The sequence below is a fragment of the Microtus ochrogaster genome, linkage group LG4 (genome assembly GCF_000317375.1).
Source record: "Microtus ochrogaster isolate Prairie Vole_2 linkage group LG4, MicOch1.0, whole genome shotgun sequence".
Lineage (NCBI taxonomy): Eukaryota > Metazoa > Chordata > Mammalia > Rodentia > Cricetidae > Microtus > Microtus ochrogaster.
Genome location: NC_022030.1, coordinates 58,567,576 through 58,592,152, shown reverse-complemented (window position 1 = coordinate 58,592,152; position 24,577 = coordinate 58,567,576). Strand labels below are relative to the sequence as shown.

The 24,577-nt window shown below is 47.2% G+C and overlaps 1 protein-coding gene across 1 annotated transcript in view; it reads right to left on the bottom strand.

The window, feature by feature from the left end:
* Positions 1–24,577, bottom strand: part of March4 (membrane associated ring-CH-type finger 4) — a 130,755-nt gene that overhangs the window by 3,932 nt on the left and 102,246 nt on the right. The window contains exons 2-3 of the mRNA XM_013351686.2: positions 19,801–19,956; positions 14,484–14,676 (exon numbers count right to left, since the gene is read on the bottom strand). Of these exons, the coding sequence (XP_013207140.2) occupies positions 14,484–14,676; positions 19,801–19,956 (349 nt within the window). The remainder of the gene's footprint in view (positions 1–14,483; positions 14,677–19,800; positions 19,957–24,577) is intronic.

Sequence of the window (24,577 nt, the reverse complement as noted above, 5' to 3'; positions counted from 1 at the left end):
GGAAAGAAATCATCCAGAGGGAGGGATCCCAGCTGCAGAAAGACAAATATGATCAGTGCCTTACTCAGCTATCACCAGAGTAGCTTCCTCCTGCAGCGTGGGAGCAAATGCAGAGACCCACAATTAAACATTACACAGAACACTCAGGCCTGAATGAGATCTCTTCATCAAGTCCCTCCCCTCAGGGCTTAGGAAACCCCACAAACTGGGAAGTGCAAAGAGCCAACAGGGGTGGAAGACACCAAGAAAGCAAAACCCTTTGAATCAATAGGATCAATGCATATACGAATTCACAGAGACTGAATCAGTATACACAGGGCCTGCACAGGTCTATTCTGGGTCCTGTGTGTGTGTGTGTGTGTGTGTGTGTGTGTGTGTGTGTGTGTATGTGTGCGTGTATTATGGCTTCCAATCTAGTGTTTCGATGGAACCCCTGAGTGTGCGAATGAGTGGGTCATTGTCTTCTCTTTTCCTTCTGTTTGTTTTGTCCAACTCTGATGTGATAGTTTTCATATTATTATATTTTATTATAATCCTTTAGAAGCCTGTTCTCTAACGAGAGACAGAAAGGGGTGGATCCAGATGGGATGGGATTTGGGGAGGAATAGGGAAGAATAGAGTGAGGGAAAACTTAATTGAGATACATTAAGTGAGAAAAAAAATCCACTTTCAATAAAAGGAAAAAATAACGCACACACATACTCACACACACACGCACACACACACACACACACACACACACACACACAGAGAGAGAGAGAGAGAGAGAGAGAGAGAGAGAGAGAGAGAGAACAAGCCACACATTACCAAGATGCCTCCAAGAAGGCGGTATACTGATGAAGATGCCGAGGTGGGAGCCGTGGGAGTGTGTGTGTGTGTGTGATGTGCAGAAAGGCCTGCGGGTCAGCCAGGGCAGCCAGCAGCCAGCTGCACCAAGGGCTAAGACTGTAAAGAGGAATACCTTTCAAAGTGTTGGAGCTCCTGAGGGTGGGAGGAGCAAAGACAGCGTGGATGGGTGTAGTGGCAGGCAGCGAGATGCCTGCGAACACTACTTCTTGGCCCCATAGCCTGTGAAAGAGCACCCACCAGAGAGACAGCCACGAGGGAGGCGGTCTCCTCAGAACACAGCTGCCTTGATGAGAGAAGCACGCAGAGAAGTCGCTAATGCTGACCTCTTGTCCAGGGGTCACCACAGAGAGGCTAGGGGAAGGAATGAGCAAAACAAGAAGAGGATGATTGTCCTTAGAATGAAGAGGTCGGAAGGCTGAATCTGTGTCACTGGCCAGGAGACACAGACAGAGTTTGTCCTGCAGCCATGGAAACCCCAGGACAAGAGCTGGCTCACAGGGGCAACATGGACTAGTTACCCTCACCTCCTCAACAGCTCAAGTCCTGCATGGGAACACCTCACAGCTTCTGGGCTTCAACACTGGGGGGAAGAGCAGCCACCTCTGTCACTTCTTCCAGCATCCAACAGCTCCCCAAATTGCATTTCTCTCTATGCCTTTTCAAGAGTTCACTGAGAGACACACTGGTTCCTAGCTCTGGGGGGAACACAAACAAGAGCTTTAGAGGGAGCATGATTTCCTAAAGACCCCCGTGGACCCAGACCCAGTGTGATGGGTGCTGGACACTGAGGCTTCCCGTCTGTCCCCAGGGCTGCCAACTCCCATTACTTCTGCTTACTCTTACATATATACCTAGGCACTAACGTCATTTGTTCATCTGTTTGTCCCACACCCAGCGTTGGCATGCTGCCTTGTGCCTTTCTCCGGGCAACAGGCTCTGACTGAGTCTCCATAGCCAATGTCGCACCAGGAACATCACAGAGACTTACTAAAGAGGAGTGTGGGCCCGAGGACAGAGAATCGGGGGGCTTTTGAGGCCCCAGACAAAATTTCTGGCTGGAATCTCTACACTCCATTTTTAATTAGCTCCTCAATCAGACAATTTTACTCTGATTGAAGAGGGTGCCTTAAATTTTTGGTTTGAATACTGCCTTTTAATTGCCTGTCTAGTGTTCAGGCGGTAATTAAAGCATTTTAACGGGTAGGCGGCTGAGCAGGGAGCAGTGCACCTGTTTTTCTAGATAACACTTATTTGGAAAAAGTAGGAAAAACATAAACTACCTCATTCCCATTCCCCCCCTCAGCCTCTCCTGCCTCTTGCTTCACAAAGATATTTACTGATTCCCTGCATGGGGGAATTTTTTTAAAAAACAAGGACGATGAGTCTGGGCTCTTCTGCTGAGCAGTCAACAAGGAGGCAAAGAAGGGCGAAGGGTAGAAAATGGCAGTGGACGGAGAGAAAGGTTGAGCTCTGGTGAGCAGACAACCATTGCTGAAGCGCTTGGGCTATAGGAGAAGGAAGGGGCGGGGATGGCGCTCTCCCAGCAGAACGCTTTCCAGGGATTTGTTGGGCCCAGGGTTTGGTCCTCAGTATGGCGAAAACCATTGTGGTGGTGCAAGCCTGCAATCCTAGCTGTGACAGGTGGAGGCAGTAGGCTGGGGAGCTTAGGTCATGGCAGGCTACACAGAGAGTTTGAAACCAGCATAGGCTTCATGAGACCCTGACTCAAAAACAAACAAGGAAAAAATGTAAGGAGGAAGAAAGGGAGGGAGGGAGGGAGGCAAGAAATGTATTAAATTTTAACTGAGTCCTTCCCTGGGATTTCCCATGCAATTTAACAGCTCTTGAGCAAGTCTTTGCAATGTACCCAAATCGTGACTGTATTTGTGGTAAATCCTGCTTCCGAAGAACAGACATTTCATCTCTCTAATGTGTCTCCAACTTTTGGGCGCCCCTTTCTCTCAGGGTTATAGGTTCTAAAGGTTGTTAGACATGTCTCTCTCCCCTTATCCCTATCTCCAGCTGAGATAAGGAAGTGGCCTTTTGCTTAGACCATGAGCAATGGAAGAAGGCTGGTCACCACCGCGAGTGGGCAGGCCTGCTTGCACAGCTCCTCTGCACCCTATAACCATAGCAACAACAAGGAGTTCTCTAAAAAGCCTCCCGGCCTTGATGCATTTTGACCATTAGGTTTATCCTGTGAGTGGAGAGACACAACTTAACCCCATGCCGTCTCTTCCGAGTGCCCACTCTGTATGGCTCTGAGCCCCTGCCGTGGGGGTGGGGTGCGGTGGGGGCACAGCCTTGCTTCCCACCTACAATAACAGGCCATGTCAAGTTGATCGAGAAGTCTACAGGAAAGCTTCTAACCCCCTCAGGGACCCAGAAAACTCCTTCCCACCCTCATCTCTTGCCAGCGTTCTGGCTTACGTGACGTGAAAGTTGTTGACAATTCTGAGATGGTGCTTTTGAAATGTAGGTGCATCGCAGAATGGTCAGAGAGCATGGTAACTCACAGATTCCTGGCTCTGTTCCCAGGAGACCTGACTCAGTCGGTCTGGGACCAGGCTTGAGAATCTGCATCGCACAGAAGCCTCCGGTGACTCTGATGACACCCATGGTGGCTATGATGAGCAGTACTGCCTAGACAGCACGTTTATCCTTGTAGACAAGGCTGGCCTCGAACTCAGAGATCCTCCTGTCTTCACCTCCTGAGTGCTGATATTATAGGTGTGTGCCCCCATCTCCTAGCTAGATTTTTATTTTTCAAAAAGAGGAGGAAGAGACAGTAAAGTGTTTGCTGTGCATGGAGAACTGAGTTTGTGTTCTCAACATCCGTGAAAAAGATGTGAGGCAGATGCCCATGATCCCAGCTCTGGGATACACACACACACACACACACACACACACACACACACACACACACCATAATATATGCATCCCATAATATATATTAGACATGGAAGGCTCCCTAGGGCCTACTGACCATCCAGTATAGCTGAAGTGCAGGGTCCAGATTCAGTGAGAGACATTGTCTCTAAAAAGGTCGAGAAACAATTGAGGAAGACACTTGACATTGACATTCTGGCTGCCACATGCATGAGGACACACATGCATGCACACCTGCCAACGATCATGTGCACAACCATGTGTGTACTTGGGCGTGTGTGTGTGTTTGTGCGTGTACAAATTTGTACATGTAAATTTGAAAAAAAAAATGCTCTATCCAGATGTGACAGATGTCAAAACACAGAAATGGCCACTTCCTAGACCCAAAGACCATTGGTCCCCACAAATTAGAGTCAGGTCCCCTGCCAGTGAGGTTGTATAGAGCAGCAGTATATCTGCCACTTGCAAGCCTTGTGGCTTCAGCAAGGGATTTGATCACTGCAGGCCTCAGTTTCTCATCAGCAAGTTGGAACTGGTGTTCCCCTCCTTGTGTTTTTATGAGAGGGGTCCCGAGTGCCACACTTGGCAGGCATCGCCATTGAGGCTACATGAAGTGGGCCATTGGAGGGAAGACCGCAAGACACACGTATGTCTTCTTCCCCCTTCACTGCCTACCTGTCGCCATAGGCGTCTGCTCTTCTGTGGAGCCCTTCTCCTTCTCCATTGTGAGGAGTAGCCGTTGTGTATTGTGGACGACAGCTGTGTGAAAGGCGCTCTAGACACCAGCTGGCTCTACAGGAGTGGAGTCAGCTCTCCCCTCGGGGCCTCCCTTCCTGCCACCACAGTCACCCCTTCCCTCGAAGGCTTCCTATATTAATTGTTTTTTTCATTTCTGTGACCAAATGCCTGGCAAGAAGTGGCTTAAGAGAGGAAGGGGTTCCACCACACTGCATCCACAAGGAGTAAGGGGGTGCAACTGGAAGCGAGGCGGGGCTATGATGCTCCAGGCCCTCTTCCAGCGACCCACCTACGTCTTCCAGAAAAGCTGCACCTCCTAAAGGTTCCACACCCTCCCAATACAGCACCACCAGCTAGGGCTCCAAAGTTCAAATACACGAGCCTATGGGGCTAGCCACGCTCAAACTACAATACTACCTCTCTTCCAGAGAGTGGTGAGGTATGATCTATGTCTCTCCCTGAATCCCCACCCACTCTCAAACACTTGCCTTCCTGAGTTCACCCCTCAAAGACCAGGTCCTAGAACTCACACTAAAGAAAGTAGCAGGCACACATAGAAGAAATATGACCAGCTACTTTGGTGGGCTCAGAGGATTGCTTCTGGGAGATACCAGATTGGCAACTAGCTGCTAAGGCTTCTCCAGGACCTACCTTCAGGCTTCTCACAGCGTGGCCATGATGCACTCCTGAGGGCCTGCCCAAAGAAGTGGCGATGGATTGACCCAGGTGCCTCACTTGGGCAAACTCACTTTGACGTGAAGGACTCCAGCAATACAGCATCAAAGGCCAAGAGATGCCAAGAGTATTTGGTGAGGGACAACGGAAGCCCCTTTTTCTTTTGTGTCCGTTACTTTAGTGTTTGTCAGTGCCTAGGCACTGAAAGGGAGTGTCCCCTTGATGGGACTTCTGCCAGAGCTTTCATCCTAGCTAGGCTCCTGATGGGTCCGGTTGACTTTGGTCAAGGTACAGAGTGTGTCTTGAGGCTTCTGAGTGGGAACCATTGCCGCCCCTCTGCTTCCCAGGAGCAATGCAGACCTATGAGAAGCCACTTCCGCAGAAAGGAATAGACAGTGGACTGCCTGGGGGTGAAGTGAGCTTTATGCAATTGGACTGGACGGGGGAGAGAGAAATTTGGAGCCTCAATAGGTACTGGTATCACTGAAGGGTTTGCTTCTGTACTGTACTGACCTGTGCAGTTGGGGTTTTTTTTTCTACAAGGTTCCTTTGTGAAGCTGTGTGCTCTGACTGTGGACATGAGGCTTGGCCTTCTTCAGCTGCACTGTGTGGTATCAATGCTTAGAGGTGATGCAGAAGGCTATGGTGATGGTGAAAGTCATGGTGATGATGTCAGTATTTCTTGAGTGCTTACAATGTTCTGTCACTCTAAAAGGGCTTTGCAAAATGAAAGATTCGTCACAGAAACTTACCTATGAGGGGAGTCATCTTAGCTCTGTTTTGGAGAAGAGGAAACTGAGCTCAGGGATGCTAACCATCTTGTTCAATGACCCACAGTTTGTCTATGAAGTAGGTCGTCACCCTAGAGTATCCAAATCAGAGCAGTGCCCCATGACTGATGCTCCTTCCTGCTCCATGCTCCACATCATGTGCACACCTCTCAAAAGACTACGGAGAAGGTAACTAGTTTGTTTTTAATTCTATATGCTTATATGCAATTTCTACTAGCATGACTGATACGATCTCTTGCACAACATGTGTTTTAATGTGTGATGTATTGCTTGAATAGCAGCCAACGTGAAATTGTGTTCTACATCAAACACTCGTGAGGGTCACCTCTCTTCTTGGCTTTCCCATCAGGAGGATTGGCACTGTAATTGCAGCCATAACATAGAGTTGCATGGGGTAAAGAAGATTAAAAAAAAAAAAAACCCTACTGTATATGAAGCACTTTTCACAGTACTTAGAATGCAATGCATAATGAATGCTAGTGATTGTCTTATCATCGTTAGTCAATAAATATCACATGATTTCATCTTACATTGATAATAAATAAGTAAATATAACCAGCTATTTTTGGTGCGGCTGGGGACGCCAGATTGGCAAAGCCACCTCATGCTCTCCGGAGAGATGTCTTCATGCTTCCCAGGCACAGCCAGGCTGTGCTTCACATATGTTATTATAAATTTAAAAAGTTGTTTGTGTAGGCAGACATACCAAAACTCTGTGTTATTGTTCAAATCCAAAATGTCCCCCGCAGGCCCTCAGTCCCCTGCTTGGGGTGCTATTTTGAAGGCTGTGGAGCCATTAGGAGGTGGGGCTTGGCTGGCATAAGTAGGTCATGGGGGAGGGAGGCTTTGAAGGCTGCATGTGCCCCCGTTTCCAGCCCGCTTTCCCTGCTTCCTGTCCCCCATTGTATGAACAAGCCTCCACCGCACTCTCCCACTGCAGTGGCTAGTCACCCCACCTCAGTGTCTCCCCTGCCAGGATGGACTGTAGCCTCTGACACCCTAAGCTGAAACAAGCGTCTCTGGTTTAGGTTGTTTCTGTCAGACATTTTGGTTACAGCTACGCAAAAGTAACTGACGTATTCTGTATCCATGGAGAATTTGGGTTCTTCAAATCCTTGAGGCTTTAACAGACGATAGTTAGGAACTAGGGTGTTTTTTCTTTCATCCGACTATCACAGTTCAGAATGTTTGAAGTTACTCAGCAGGGTGGGCTTGCAGTGATAGAGATGGCCACTATCCATGGCTGTCCCTCCGTATATAGCTGCCACTGGGCAGGACTTGCCTTTCCTGTCCCTTTCTGAATTAGGAAAGGCCACATCCCTGGTGTGAATGTGTACAGATTCTGGCCAATGTTTAGGAAACAGGCATTGACGGAAAAGTGTTAGAGGAAGACCTGCTTAATTCTAGACAGACGCAAAAGGCTTAAAATCCTAAAGACCATGGGGCTGCAGAGTGAGAGGAGCTCGGATTCCTAGATTTGCTCTTCTGGAACCTTGCTGGGTTAAACCACTAATGGTTGCACGAAGTTGGTTACTCACATTCCCTAACAAATAGACCTTCAGAGAAAAGCAGTTTGTGGCTCGATGGCATGTGTCATGGCATCCCCAACAGGTATTAACTGGTTTGAGCATCTATGCTATTTATTATCACCAGCCCACTAATGGACAGACACAGCATTCCTGAGTCATCATCCTCACTCCAATGCATCCAGCAACCTAGCTATGGAAAGAGATGCTTGTGCCCACGAGGCTCTGGGTGGTAAGATAGGAGTCAACCTTAATCCAGACACTGGACAAACTCCCTGCTGATAACAAGAGTTCAGACCACCCACTCTCTCATCCCTTTATGAAGCTGATGCTTCTCACGCCCAGCTCGGCATTCCTGGGATGCCCTACAGCCACAGTTAAACACTTTGCGAACTCTACCATCATTTTCCTGGGTAAGTAACTTCTCAATCCTGGGCGGGGTATGAGGAAACCATTTGTAGAAAGGAAATATGCCTAAGGCCATAGAGATTATTAGGTGACATCTGACTTTCCGAGATTCTATTGGACCAGGCTGCCACAGCTTTCTGTCCGGTGTTCAGGGAAATAACAGGCTGGATAGGTAGAGTCATTTCTACTCAGAACGACTTCATCAGAATTAAAATTAAGATTTAAATGTATTTACTATTTGTGTGTGTGTGTGTTTGTGTGTGTAAGCATGTGTGTGGAGGTCAGAGGACAAATTGTCAATATTCTGGATGCCAGGGTTCCTTTACCCACTGAGCGTTCTCACTGGCCCTAAAATTAGATTCCAAACTACAAATGTTTCACAGTCTTTTTGCCCTTCTCCTATTCCCAGTGTTTTCTGGACAGGGGCTAGATATCCACACATCACGAGATGGAACCTCGGGGGACCACACAGAGAAGAAACTATGACAACAGTTGTTTCTGTACCTAATGGCTGCTCTAATATTCTGTTGTTAAAGGTTTGGAAGTGATCTCGAAACGTTCTTCTTCTTTCCCCAACCCCACTCCACTCACGAGTGACAAACACACATGACAAGATGACAACCTCATTTTTGCAGTATTGACTTCAGAGTTGACTTTTTGAGGGTCAGTCTCTTAGGTCTGTGGAATGATTAAAAATTATGTTTGTTGCCAAAGCTTTTAAATTAATTTTCTCTTATTAAGCCCTAGTCACATGACCCACTGGAGCAGAGAATGCCATTTGTTTGTTGGAAGGTTCTGTCAACTTCAGCTACGGAAGACAGCGTCATTACAGATGACTGAAGAGAAGACAGGTGGACTCAGGCCACCACGTATAATAGCCGGATCTTGGTGGAAGGCAGTGAGTGTGGAATTGTGAACCTTCAAGAAAAGATGCTGCTCAAAATAAGAGCAGACTGTACAAGGAAGGCAGGTTCAGGCTCCGTCTCTGTCTCCACTGTGACTGAACCAGTGACAGCTGGCGAACCTTGGCTGACTGCTCACTTTAAGGGGATTGCACTCTGGTCAAGTGTCTCCTATCCTGGGCATTCACTCTTCTGAGGACCTACCTGCCGTCTATATGTGCTGTCTTGGGCCTCTCAACAAGTCTCCAGTGACGCTGTTCTTCCCCGAGGAAGAACAGGGAGCGGGGGCAGGGGTGGGGGTGAGCTCACTTGAGGACACAAAGTTAATAAGAAACTGAGATGGCTCTGGGCCCCAGACCATCCCATCTTGCCACTCCTGTCAGTTCAGATGCCACCATTCTGACCTCAGAGACTTAGTTCTCCCTGTTCTCCCCGCTCTGTCTCCATCAGTTCCTTAAATGTTTAATGCCACCTGTCCTATGTCCCTAAGCTACCTCTTCTCTGAGCATCCCTTCGACACTAACTCAGCAAATCCCACAACTCCAGCTCTTCCTGTCGATCTGCACATCTGCTTCAGATCTGACCCAGCTGTGAGCAGAACCCTGGACATGGACTAAAGCTCCTTCCCTTCCCTTATTATCCCTCTTCTTCCACTTAGCCACCAACTCTTACAGGACTGGCCCAATGCCCTCAACATCTTCCTCTACGTCACAGAAAGAACCACCTGTGTGCTCTGAAAGGCTCCCCAAGACCCCAGGCCCTGTGATCCACCTTCCCTGGCCCTGCCTTCTCATCTCTGCGGTCTATGACAACTTGTTTCTCTTGGCTACAAACCCTTGGTTTAGGGACAGCTTTTGGCCTTCTGTCTGCACTTTAGGCTTAAGGTGGTCTTTTTGTTCTGACATCTTTGACAAACTTATGTTCCAGCTACTGCCTGCCTGATCCCATCCATTCTGCAGACGGTGTGAATCCCCTGGTTGCCTCTATACTTCTTTCTTTCCCGCCATTCCTGTGTTGGCATCTCTGTTTCCTGCTCTGATTAGCACAAGCATTTGTCAGCCAGTCCCTCCTACTTCCGATCTGCCCAGCTCTGATCTATGCTTCTAATAGGTGCTAGATTTATAGGTTTAAAAACATATGTCTAACCAGACTTTCCTATGTAAAATTTTGGCATTGCTTCCGTGTCCTCAGCGAAACAGTGCCAGAGTTCTTAGCATATGACTTGATGTCAGCCAGCTTCCCCAAACCCATTGCTCCTCAGCCGCCTCCTGCTCTGTGTCTCTGCCACTGAGCCACACAAACACACTTAGCTTTCTAGCGCACCTTGCTCACTCTGGGTTTCGACGCAGACGAGTCCCTTTGCCTAGAATATTCTTCTCCCTCTTTTGGACAAACTTTGGTTTAGCTTTTGTAACCAACTTAATGGTAGAGTTCTTTCAACAAGTCTCTTAGGGTCTTCAAGAGGGTTCATTGTTCTCTGCTCTGTCTTATCTTCCTCTCGGCTCCAATAGATACCCTCCCAAAGTTTATCCTGTGCTTGGAGACTGAACTCTTGGACAGATAGATCTCATTCATCTCTCTTTTACGTGTCTTGAGTTTAGGGGAAAGCAAGGCAGTCAGTAGATGCTATTGAAGAAACAGTTACAGTCATTCCAAGCCCTTTGACCCAGTTTTCCCTTCCTGGGAACCATGTCTGTATCCAGACCCCAGCACAGCTCTGATTTCTGAGTGTCAGTGGTCACTTTCCTCCATGAGATTGAGATCCTCCAGAACAGGAAGGAGCCTCTTGTGTCTCAATGTCTCAATGTGTCTATGCAATGCGCTTTCTCTCTCTCCTCTCAATAATGTTTGTGTATAATGAATAGATTTCCCATGTCCATGTTAAGAGCCAGAATTAGATTTACCTAACCTAAAATACCCCTCTCCAGAGAGTAGCACAGGCAGGTAGACTGTCCAAATATCATCCTAATTTCTAAAGTCCCTTTCTCCATTGACATTAAAACAGCACCGACTTTTAAAAAGGTATAACGATGACCGACCACCTGAATCCCAAACAAAAGACTGGAGTAGATGTGGCCCAGTGAACATCCAATTGTTGTGATGGTTATGGCTGGGTTAATTTCTGCCTCCCTTGAAGTCCGCTGTGTTACAATATTGTTAGGTTATGGGTCATCCTTAAATGGTTAAGTATAATTTCATATGGAGCAGCCAGAGGGGCTGGAGAGACAGCTCACTGCTTAAGAGCACGCTCTGCTCCTCCAAAGGCCCTGAGTTCAATTCCCAGTACCCACACAGTAGCTCCCAACTGTCTGATGCTCTCTTCTGATGCGTAGACGTACATACAGGCAAAGTATTCATCTATGTAAAATAGGCAAATAAATAAATTTTTTTAGAAAAAAATAGGCCATGGAAAGTGCCCTGGAATTAGAGTCAGAGGTTTGTGGTTCCATCCTTGACCCTGTTGCAGGCTGAGCTGTGTGACCCAGAGCACAGCTAAGCCTGGGTTAGCACAGCACGGGTTAGTGAAGCCCCAGAGCTGAAATACGGATCACAGTGCTCAGCCCTCAGATCCTTGGAGAGCTGTTGCACCCTCATCACTTCAAGGGGCTTGGTGGTTTTCTGTGTTCTTGTAACTTATATTTGACGTTCATGGTAGTTAGTATGCGTTGCTCTAGGGCAGTGGTTCTCAACCTCCCAAATGCTGTGACCCTTTACTACAGTTCCTCATGTTGTGGTGACCCCCCCCAACTATAAAAATCTTTTCATTGCTACTCCATAACTGTAATTTTGCCACTGTTATGAATTGTAATGTACCTATTTTTTGGTAATAGAGGCTTGCCAAGGGGACCACAATCCCCATGTTGAGAACTTAAGCTAGGAGCTTAAGACTCTAAACCAAGAGGTTCCTGGTCTTTGGGGACAGTTTGTATCATGAAATGCATTACCCACTGGGAATGCTCACATCCAATGTCATTGACCTCAGCCCTGGAGATATGCTATACTCAATGGGGAAACTGGAGACCCTGGCAGCCACTTCAGGCAAACTCCTTTGATGAGCTAAAGACCATTCTTGTACAGAACCATTACTCTGGGTTTTCTTGGTGATTACCAACGCTCCCAAAAGCCAGCTGGGTGGATATAGCTGCGAATGAGACAGACTTGGTTTCACAACCACTAAGCAGACAGTGTTTGCTTTTGGCTTCGTGGGATCTTGCCACAGAGTCCCTCCTCCATCCTGAACTGTCAACACCCTCTTCATGCTCCATTTTTAAAAGATCCATACACAAAGAGCCACCCATTTAGTGCTCACACACATCTTTACTATCATGCCTATTTAGCAGTGTTAGGGAACACATTGTTGCTGGTGTCTGAAAAACGTAGGAAATTCAGAAGCTGGTAGCGGCAGATGGGTTGACTATTCCCTTAGCCCCTTAGAGCCAGCCCTGTCCTGGACTTATTTTCTTTTCTTCTGATCATATATTTTTTTTTAAATCCAGGTTCTGCATGGCTTAATACAGTAGCTTGGACCTGTTGGATATGGATTCTTTTACTCAACATTCCTTTCCCAACCAATATTTCCAGGTCGTCTGAAAACTGTGCTCAGGTCGACCCTGCAATGGCATTGTGGATCTTGTTTTACTTTCGAGCCAAGGAATGAGCCTGGACTCAGAGGCATGTGGAAAGGGGCTGTGCCAAGAGAAGTGAGCTGAGCTGCTGTCTTGCACTCCGTAGACAGATGCCAACTTTGCTTTCTAGTGAAGCTGAGCGACTAGTTGAGACCAAAACGAAAAGCATCTCTGCTGAATATTGCAGCTTCCACTTGATCCTCCCTTCAGAAAGCCTCTATGTTACACCCAGCCAGTGTTAGCTGTATTACTGGGGACAGACTGCAGAAGAAGGGCAACTAATACCGAATGTCACCTTTACAACCACCAGCATCACCGCTGGTCATCATCACAGCCACCATATTACAACCACCACCGGGATCTGCTTACAGCCGCCCACTCCTGTCCACCAGCCCCTGCTCCCCTTTCTAGGTCACATGGCACTCTCTGTTTTATGTCGCGTTTTAGCATTTTCTATGGTCAGCCTGGGAAAGCATTGAAACATAGGTCCTACTTTCTTGCTGAGTTAGTCTGCGATGTACCTTTCAAGATTTCACAATCTGGAAAATAGGGAAAATAATCTTTGTCCCCAGGATTAATATATTGAATTAGTTAGCCAGAGAGACACGATACATTGACTTAGATAAACATCAAGGTCCGGTATTACTGTGATCAGCCTTGGCTTCTGAGATCAGTAGGATATTCTCCAGGTCTTTTCAACTTCTAATATTAAATGATCCCAAAGAAATTCATATCACCATCATCTCAGCTCAATTATAACAAGATGTTATCCTGTTGAACAGAGCGGTGTAGCATATTTGACGTAACACCACTGATGGAGAAGAACATTGCACTACATTCACGGCCCCAGTGCTGTGACCTGGGGATACAACGAGAGTTCCAGGTGAGGATGTATAGTCAGTGTTTAACCATGCGTCATTTAGAGCAAACAGAGCCATTTCCACCTCTTCGTTTGCATGGAGCAGACCTTTGCAGTCAATACTCACAATCCCCCATTGAAACAAAAAGAACCCAGCCCTCCACCAGCTGTGCTGGAAAACAGGAGAAAAGAGTTGCCTTCGGGATTGGGTAGGGAAGAGGCGGGAACTAAAGAAGTGGGCCCTAACTTCTTTGTCCTAAAACCCTGAAGCTGTTTAAACCCCATCTTACTTGGAATGACTACAAATGCTGTTCGGAAGCCTCAGCGCTGCCTCACCGTGAAGAACTCACTGTGAAGCAGAGGTGAGGCTTTAGAACAGCATTCTCTTTCCTACGCCCACATGGGGCTCCTGGAGCTGTGTGGAACCCCAGTCCCACCATACCACTAGATTAGAGAGAGCTGGGGTACAGAACAGGCTTATAGAAGAAGAGAAGGCCAGAGGCGAAGAGGTGACTTTGTAGAAAGGCTTGTTTTACAGGTGTGAGGACCTAGTTCCGATCCCAAGTCCGTGTGAAAAGCCAGGTGTGGTGGACATACTGGAGCCTGCTGGCCAGTTCATCTGGCCTCCATGGCAGAGTTCCAGGACAATGAGAGACCCTGTCTCAAACTAAAGGTGGAAGGCACCTGAAGACAACGCCCAAAGTTGTCTTCTGACCGCCTTCCCATAAACCTATGTGCTGTGCACATGTACACTTACATGTGTATGTATGTATGTATAAACCTTCATTCACGCATTCACATGTGATCCACCCACATGTATATACATACATAAAATAAAAAAATTGAAAGACAGTTCTTATCATGGCTGCTTCTGGGCTTCTTGCTGTATAGATATGCCAAATCATGGCTTGTAGGCTGTGCAATGAGAAGCCTTCCACACCCCTGCAGATGAATCCGCCAAATGACCTTCTTTACCTCAGAGGCAAGCTTCATCCTTGTCTCTAACTGGGCAAGACAGATTTGTTTGGAAATGATTTCAATTTATCTTTGTCCTGCCCCCCTCCTTTCCCACCCACCTCTTATACCTAAGCTATAGTCTTACCCGAGGTCGTGGGTCTCAACCCCAGTTCTATCTCCAAGTAGAAGGGGATGCTGGGGATCTTTCCATTTCCTTACTGTGTGGCTCATTACTTCTCATGGAGACAACACCCCAGACTCACCTATGCACACCACGTCCATGAAGCCATACATCCCGTAGCAGATCTGGAAGAGGAGGTCTTGGCGTTGCCATTTTGCTGAGGGACTGAAGGTCGACCAGATGAGCCAAGAGATACTGGCAATGAGGAAGAGAGAACCCAAGATGGCAGCTGCAATCTGAACCTTCTCGATGACTGTCAAGGATATGGCCTGCCACTGGGGAGGAGAGAGTGACAGATTAGTTGCTTGAGCGCCATTCCCACACTCTTCCTTCTGCTCCAGCAGATCGCTGGTACAGAGCTTAAACCAGGGCTTCTCCACCTGTAGCACAATGGACAGCTTTGCAGTTTCATATTATATATTCTGATGCAGAGGGAACCCATGCCATATAAAATGATCAGACATCATTGTAAGGAGGGGCTCTGGGCAGGCATGACTGAGGAGGAGACCCTTCTACTTGACTTTCATAGACATAGAAATTTGAAGGCGAGAAGGAAAACAAAGAACTAACGTGGTTGTTGTTCCAAGGCACGAGAATATTCCTTTCAGAGCAACACAGTTGATTTTCTCACTAAATGGTGCCAAGAGGGCACAGGTCTTTCTTTGACTGTTTCATTTTTTTTTTTACACCACCACCTTGCTTGCCATTTAATATGCACGTTAGAGATCAACGATTGGACAGAGAAGGAGAGGACATGGGGTGTGGGCGTAAGAAAACCAGCTCACAATAGACTAACTGTATTTTAACTTCGTCTTTGTCAAAGAGAAAACAGTGTACTTATAGCAGTATTGAGTTGGAGGCTGGAGTGTGGGTGAGTTTTGGCTATGGAATTTTATGATTATATGCTTCGTCTATGGAGCAATGTCCTAAATTAGCCTTGAGCAGGGTTTTGGTTTAGGCTTATTTCACTTAACAAGCAAGTATTGACGATCTCTATGTGCTTGGCCACCATACTAGGTGTTGGAGCTAAAGCACTAGACAACACTGGACAAGACACAGCCTTGGGGCACACAACTCTACGAGTTTCCAAATGCGGTCCACCATGGGTCTGCATAATGTCCTTCAGGGAACGTTCTCGGAACCACTGTGACCTAAAGACAAATGAGAGGCACATGGCCTTCCATCTACCACCAGGGACCCCTCCTTCTGCTATCGTTGGCTCAGACAGGGTAGGCCGGTGGTCTCCTGAAGGAGACACCTGAACAGTGGAGCTTCCTCCAGGACCCCAGATTAGGCATAAACCACACCCAAACACCTATTTTCGTAGAGAGATCCTTTATTAAGTGGGGAAGACGTTAAAGTGGCTGCTTTCAGACTCAGGCAGTAAATGGCAGCAAATGGCCTTGCAGGTGTAATTTTTTAAAAGAAGAAGGGGGGGTCTGTGTTAGAATCGGTTAGGATGTGGTGATAAAGAGGTAGGGGATGAGGGAGAAAGGGAGCAAGGGAGAGGGAGCAGGGCCCTTTTTCCCTCTGGGTTATAGACTGCCTCTGGATAGAAAGGAGACAGCTATGGCGCATAAGCAAATGGTGGTTTAAAAAGGTACAAGAGGAAAACTGGTGTTAGGGTGAGGTGTTTAATTATAATTGGGCATGTTAATTAAGTGAACCAAAGGGGGATTTTGATTGCTGGACCTTGGTAGTCAGGAGGAAGGGGCCAAATAAGGGAATGGATCTCGGTGGCTGGCTTAAGGAATGCAATCTAAAGGCAGAGGGAGTGGGGAGAAGGGCAAGGCCGGCCAGAGCTACAGGTTCAAGTGGGCTAGTGTCCCTTCACTTCCAAGGAACAAACAGTAAGTATTGGAAACCAGTTCCCTTTTAGTCTAGATGTAGGACACGGGCCTTAATTTAATCGCACAGATAGCATCCCATTACAGAGAATCAGCCCTTTCACTTTCCGGTGCTTCCCCAGCCTAGGGTTACACATAACAAAGGCATTTTCCAGAAGACGGTCCTATCACATAGACTTCCCTCATGTACAATACATGCTTTTTCCAGGGCCGACTTCACACTGTCTAGAAGAGAGTTTCTAATGATTTTGTTCGTTTGTTTCTACCATTCGGGCATCAGTAGCCCCACCTTCTAGAGGCATAGAAATGTCCTCTTTATCCCGTAATCTCCCTTCCTGCCCCAAGCCCCCTAATGGGGCCTCTGACCAAAGAGAGTGTGACAAAGAAGAGCGGGGATGAGATGCTGTATACCAGAATTTCTCCTTGTCCTGTGTGAGGTCCCATTTATAACTGTAACAGGAGGTACCTCAAGGAGAGCGCTGAGGAGCAGAGAGCTCTGAGACCTGACAGGAGGGCTCAGAGGGGGGAAGGGCATCAGTGGTACCAAGTCCTGCTGCTGACAAATACCTGGATCACAAGAATCTCAGTCTCAGTGAGGTTCTAATCTCCACATCCTAAGACCTTCCCCCTGTGGACTTTAGTTCTGCGGCTGGAGTGAAGAGACAAGGGTGGAGGGCAAAGAGGAATCTTGGTCCTTAAACTGGGAAGGAACAGCAAGTAAGGGGACAGAGGGCCCAATTCTGGTTGAGCTGTGCCCCCAAACTTGTTGGGTGTAGATAAGAAGTTAATTACAATGACTTTCAATTTCCCCTTCTTTAAAGATGGAGGTAATTGTTCTGTCCTGTGTCCTCCGGCATTGTGAGTGTTCAGAGCGAAGCTAGGGCACGAAGGGCATTCTTTACTGTTTCAGTAAAGACACAGATAAACTTGTCTAGGCAGGTGCACATGCGCCTGGACTCAGGAATTCTTGTTGCAGAAAGCAACCTGCTCCTTTGCTTCATAGCTGCACAGCCTCCAGCAAGTTTATAAATCCTTCTGTGCTCCCATTGTCTAAACCCGTGCATTGAGTAATAACAGCACTCTCTTCACTGAGTTGTCTCCAACTTAACAACAGGCATTAAATGTGTGCTAATATATCATAGTCTTCCATCATTCAAGGGGAATGCATTTCAAGGCCCCCAGTAGAAGCCTCAGATAGTAGCGGACCCTATATTCTAGTATTGTGTTGGCTCATGCCAGCTGATCTAATAGCCAAGATGTCTCCTAAGTGACCAATTGGTAAACAACTTATACAGCCTGAACGGATGAACAAAGGGATGACCCATGTCCTGGGTAGGATGGAGCAGGAAGCCATGACATGTTCTACTCAGAACAATACACAATTAAAAGTTACTCTTTCTAGAGTTTTCCTTTTAATATTTTTTTTTGGTGTCAATTGACCATGGTTAACTAAAACTAGAGGAAGACAGAATTAATGAATTGCCATTCAAAGGTGGGATTCAGTCGATGGGGCCTGGAGACCCACTAGGCTATGCCTCCTTTCTTAGTAGATCTTCTAGACACAAACCTTTCTTTGAGAATGTCGCTAACATAACACCCTATATTGAAGACTTGAGCTATTTCTTACATCTTCGCCTGGGACACCAACCAGGAGGTGAGAGAGCCAAGCTATCTTCCATATGATGGCAGGACCCTATCCATTGCTTTGTTGCCATCTAATCAGATCTGGCAGCTGCAACTTCTATTGCAGATAGGCCAGCTGGGCTTTTTACACAGAAGGTGACCACTGTGGCAGAGCAGGCAACTGTGCGACACTTAGCTAGATCAGAGAAGGCCAGGATACATACTCAGAACAATTGAGGATACAACCATACAGTGCAGCCTCAAGTCCAAACTGCTTCTAGACAGAAAAATGAACTGGCATCAACTGCGCACACACTATCGCATTTCCAGGATCAACAGAACCAGAGGGGTCCCCAGTGCCCAGAAACTCATAACTGAAGGCAGCTCAGTAACTTGGAAATAGATTAACAGACCAATATTGCCAGGGCTGCCATTTGCTTACCTGAAGCAGACTTAAAATAACCTTTTCTTTACGCCAAGTAAAAAGCTATACCTGAATGATTTTTTTTTCATTATATGAGTCAAAGGTGGAACCAAGATGGGGGTGTTTTGGGGTGAGTTCATAGATTTTAGATATGACCTTTCCTGAGGCCTGAGTCAGCTGGAAAGAAAGGGGCAGGTTAATGTGCTCAGGCCTCCACTGCCCCCTGAGGACCTCGAATCAGCTGTCGCTTGGCACTGCTATTTTAAGCCGCCTCAGGACCTGAGAGGAGCGGTTGAGGATGGAACCAGCAGTCGGGAGGGGCTCCCCATCAAGAGGTGCCTGGAAACCTGATACTTCCCTCCCCCGAATTCCAGAGAGTTCCTCCACGGAGAATGCCACAGGGTACCCCACAAGTTTTGAGATGCTCACCCTACTACAATCACCCACTCCCAGCTCTCCTGGATTTGCAAGGTTGACGCACCGCCCCACCCACAGAGGAGGGAAAATGTCAGGCATCTGTGGTCTCCATCCTCACTGGCTTGCTGGCTAATTGATTACATGGCTACTTGACTGATGACGTATATGTGTAGGTATTTTCAGGAGCAGAACACTGTGTGGGTGTGTGCGCATGCGCGTGTGCACTATCTTCACTGGTAAACTGCTTGATATGACTGATTTGCACAGGACTTAGCACCAATTGGGGCAAAGATGGCTATGTCAGCAGGGGGGAGAGGAGAGGGTGGGCAAAGGGAGCCCTGAATTCTGCCAATCTGACAGGTCCCTACTCTAGCTCTGAGCCTGTTTTCCCTTAGCTCTCATGGTGGCCTTTTTTAAAAAAAAAAAAAACAAAAAAACTCTGTCGTCATGGTTTCTTCCTTATTTTCTTTGCTTCTCCCTTCTGTCCCACTCTGTCCCTTGTCATAGAAAGTGTGGTCTGTGGGCCAGCAAGAGTATGCCCCATAGCTTGCTAGCAATGCAGGTTCTCAGACCCTACTCTAAACCATGGATTGAAATCCACTTTTTAAGACTCCAGGTAAATCAAAAGCACATTAAAGTCTGAAAATTTCCTTTGAGCCATCTCTTCTACACAGCTTCCTTTCAAGCTCTTGGCTTTAGCTCAAGCCTCCCGTTTCCCACCATGTATCCCCAATCACCTGTTCTGTTTGTCTTCGCTTTTCTCTTTTCTTCCCTTCTTCCCTCTCTTCCTTCTTGTCTCTTTGTCCCTCCTTTTCACCTCCCCCGTTCTGTTTTTCTTCCTTTCCTCTTCTCATTAACCTGTTATCTTATTCTGTCTTTTCCACCGATCTCCCCTGACTCCTTTCCTCATATATTCCTCTCTTTGCTCAACCCTTCCCCTTGTCTAGACGTAAAGGAAATGAACCTCTTTCATACTCTCATGACTGTGTGGCTCCTAGTCACCAAGCTGCCCTGAATCTGAGGTTCAGTAATTCCCCAGCATAAAGCAGGTAATGAGGGAACCCCAGGCTGGGGAGCCCTGGATGTACCTGTAGAGGATTCTTTGTGCTTATGGCGATGACATGGTACTTGTAGTAACACAGCTCACAGCTCCAGCAGCCCCTTTCGCTGATCCACTTGATGAGACACGGCTGGTGAGTACATTTGACTGAACCATCACAGCGGCAAGGGCTTAGCAGCTCTCCCTGTATGAGAAAAAGAGGGGATACGGTGAGCCCGGAGCCTTAGTCCAGCGGATGATAGAGAGGTGGATGGACACTGAAACCCTGATCTGAGCCACTCCATCCAAGTCACAAGCTCTGTCTAGAGAGGTGACACAATGACGGAATTCTGCTGGTGGAGGCAGGAGAGATTTGGAGAACACAGACTGAAACCAGGACAGCCTCCACCATCTCCAGTTCGCTACAGAAGAGGGAACATGATAGAACTTGTATTTTTGGTAGTGCTGGCGATTGAACCCAGGACCCCATACAGACTACCCTCAGTCCTACAGGGGATCTTTCCCTAAAACTTCTCAGTAGCCTGATTGTAATAGTTTAAAATTATGTCACACGGGTCACCTTGACCGAGTACAGAGAAATGCCTGTAGGCCATAGAACTCTGAACGTGAGCCTTTGCCTTCTCCTGCAAAGACACTGGTCCCCTCAGTGATGCTTTCCAGGCTGGGTCCCCGAGAGGAAGAGAAATGTAGGTCAGGCCTGAATCCTGGGGATCTTAGAGATTAGCCAATGTTCTTGCTGAAGGCCTGGGTTGCTCCAGCCAACTCTGGGGCAAAGGACAAAAGACCAGCTTAGAAGCAAGGGAAGGTGGGAAACAAATTTGGCCAAGCTAGGTGGTGTCAGGATGAGAAGCCCCTGGTAACTGAACTGCAGAGTGTAACCCATGCTCTAGTGCTCCCCGTGACACATCAGAGAGCCATGATTGAAACCCGTGTCTCTTGATGCCTGATACGGTGGCCCCAAAGTGCCTCTGTGAAGCTCACCAGCTATATCCTCCCCTGCCTCTCTCTCTCTCTCTCTCTCTCTCTCTCTCTCTCTCTCTCTCTCTCTCCTTTTCTGGTTTTTGAGACAAGATTTCTCTGTGTAGCCCTGACTATCCTGGAACTTGCTCTGTAGACCAGGCTGGTCTCGAACTTGCAGAGATCCACCTGCCTCTGCCTCCCATTTGCTGAGAATAAAGGCATGTGCCATCATTGCCTGGCTTCCATTCCCCCCCCTTTTTTTGCTCGCTCTCTCTTTTTAACCTCTATCTCCTTCCTTCCCAGCTCCGCACCTACTCTTTGCTCACAAAATCTCCATTGACTCAGCTCTTCCACTCCCCTTCCCAGGGACCTTAACATCTGGGCTCTGCATTCCCTCTGATCTTATTAAGGGCCTTTGCTCTTGAGTCTTCCTCTTCCTTTGGTCTCCAAGCTTCCAGTCCAGGTCACTCATTTTGGATTCAGCTCCTCTGTCTCACTCCTATCAAAGGACCTGTGCCCAGTCCAATTCCTGCACCCTGTGATACTATATTGGGATGAGGCCTCTTGAGCCATTTCCTTGCTTATTCAAATGTTTCATCATTTAGAAAACTATGCCTTGTTCTCAACCATGAATAAGCAAGCCCAGGATCTTCTGAGCTCAAAGTGTATCCATCTGCATCTTTAGTCATATTCTTCACTGTAGACTACAGAACCAGCCATCTCCTTCTTATGATTTCTGGAATCTTTCTTCCCTTTTATTTCTACTCCTATACACAAAAACAGCTTGTGTGAAGTCCTCTTGTACTCAGTCTACTGGTTAGTTTTGTTTTTATGATGGCTCAAACACCACTTCCTGCACAGAGTCATCCATGACTTCTCCAGGTAGAGAGGACTTTATGTTGTGAGAACTCCTGCAGTCAATAGCCTTTAAGATAGCAGCCCACTTTGGGTGTGGTCTCATGTACTATAAGTGCAGACAAAAAGCACGCACGGCACTTGTTTTGGCTGGATTTGGTTCCAATTCCTAGTGCATGCAGAGGACTGTAGATCGCTACCCTTCCTGTGAGTTTATCCTCAAATAAATAAACCTTTGCTATACTCCATTCTGGGCTATTGTGGAACTCTTTGATACTACTAAAATTTGGCACCCAACATGGGGCACACATTTGCAACCATCCCACACCAACTTTATGCCGAATAAATTTAGCATGTCACTCTTAGAGAACTCAACACATGACCACAAGAATCTAGTAATGTACCCCTCTGCCCTCCAAAGGACCCTGGAGAGGAAGGTGTGAGGCTAACACCTTTGTACACCCTTTCCCTGGTGCTAAGCCCTGATGGGGGAGAGTCTTCTGGCTTGTGTTAATTTCATTGGTTAAATAAAGAGACTGCCTTGGCCCTTTAATACAACATAAAATTAGGTAGGCGGAGTAAACAGAACAGAATGCTGGGAGAAAGAAGCTGAGTCAAGGAGTTGCCATGATTCTCCCACTCCAGACAGACGCAGGTTAAGATCTTTCCTGGTAAGCCAGCTCGTGGAGCTACACAGATTATTAGAAATGGGTTAGATCGATATGTAAGAACTAGCCAATAAGAAACTGGAACTAATGGGCTTGGCAGTGTTTAAAAGAATACAGTTTCCATGTAATTATTTCGGGTAAAGCTAGCTGTGTGGGCGGCCGAGTGCTGGGGACGCAGCCCTGCCGCTCCTAATACAACAAAGCCCTATAGTAGAAAACACTTGGAAATCTTTTGTGTTTGAATGACTAAATGAAAAAATATAAAACAAATGTTGTATTAGGCACCTGCATTGCCCGCTCTATGAGAATAGAAACAATGTTCATCTTTTCTGGTTTGTTTTTGGAGACAGGGTTTCTTTCTTTATGTAGTCCTGACTGTTCTGAAACTAGCTCTGTAGATCAGGCTGGCCTACAACTCACAGAGATCTGCCTGCTTCTGCCTCCCAAGTGCTAGGATTAAAGGTATGCGCCACCACCACCAGGCCAACCATGTTTATCTTATTAACCCAGGAATTTTTGCAGCACCCGGAACTCCATGCAACTGTGTGCATGACTTTACTGGGTAGTATTCAGCATCCCCAAAACGTCACTTAGTTCTCAACGCTGCTCCTCAGGTACCAACAGCTTCTCTTGGCTATGACCTTTCCCAGCCTTACTTCATGGCATTTCTCCATTAGTCTCCAGGTCACTGCACTGTGACTCCCTCTCAGGGAAGGATTTTGAACAGTGGTACATCCCCAGCATTCAATATTGCTAGACAATAATCTGACTTCTACAGCTGATCATGGGCTTATCTATTTGATGAACAGGAGGTATTACTCCTCCAGAACACAGCCAATCTTGGATTCTGTGATGCCTGGCAGTGGTCACTCAGTACACCCAGCAAACTCTAACTCCCAGAGTTGCTGAGCATCCCTGCTATGGTTATGAGAAGGAAATGGGAGCGGTAAATGTGGAGAGGAGCTGGGGGAGGGGCAAAGCCCTCATTATTCATGGCAGCGTTTCCTAGGCTCATTAATTCTAACGGGATGAGCTAGGTTTGATTAATCGGGTTGTTAAGCAGCCATGTCAAGTTGCCGATCAGGTAAAAGACATTACTTCCGGTCGCTGGCAGTGAAACTAAGTGACAGCAGCCTGCACCCCTTGTTTCCCAGGCATCAGCGAGGAGAAAAGGCGTGAAAAGCTACTGGCTGGAAACAGCTGATAATGCGATCTGGGCTCCCACCATGGCTCTGTATGGGAACATTAGATCTCACTAGACCCTTTGAACAGTCACATACCTAGCTTTAGAGTGAACCCATTCTGGTCCCAGTGCCTGGCTCAGGGGCCAAGAGGCCAGAGCTGAGTTGCTTCCCCTGAAACAACTTGTTAATCTTCCATATGCACTGTAGGACAACCCAAAAGGCAGACAGGAGCCACTTCTAGCACTACAAATATTAGTAAATGGGGTACCAAAGCTCATTTAGAAATATGTATCTGATGAATATAGCAATGATAGATTTTAAAGAAAAAAATCCACGAAACTTTTAAATTTAGCATTTGTGCAAGTGCTACGCTGAGCTGATTGTGACAAAGGCCACAGTCAGTTGGTTAGAGTAAAATGCCAACTTACCTAGATCCTTCTAGTTATACACGTGTCTTCAAGAACAATTGAAAAGAAATAACTGGCAGCAAAAATGGGATCATGTTAAATTAATGAAGATGTTCTCTACTGTAAACTCCATTAAGAGCTAAAATGGAGGGGGTGGGGGATGGGGACCAGAGCAACAGCTCAGTTTACTTGGTAAAGGGCTTGATGCACAAAGATGAGGACCTGAAGTTTGCTCCTCAACATTCATATAAAAGGTTGAGCACAATGGTGCATGCTTGAATCCCAGAGCTGGGGAGGCAGGGACAGGAGGGTTCTTGAGGCTCACTGGTCAGGTAGCCTAGCTTAAAAATGGCAAGCTGCATGTCTCACTGAGAGACTGTCTCAAAAGTGAGGTGGAATGCTTGGTGGTGGTGGCGCATGCCTTCAATCCCAGCACTTGGGAGGCAGAGGCAGGGGGAGCTCTGTGAGTTTGAGGTCAGCCTGGTCTACAGAGTGAGTTCCAGGACAGCCAGGGCTACATGGAGAAACCCTGTCTTGAGAAAGAGCAGGAGGGGGAAGGAAGAATGAAGAAGGAAAAAGAGAAGGAGGAGAAGGAAGAGGAGGAGAAGAAAGAGGAGGAAGAGGAGGAGGAGGAGGAGGAGGAGGAGGAAGAGGTGGAGAAAGAGGAGGAGGAGAAGGAAGAGGAGGAAGAGGAAGAGGAGGAAGAGGAAGAGGAAGAGGAAGAAGAAGAA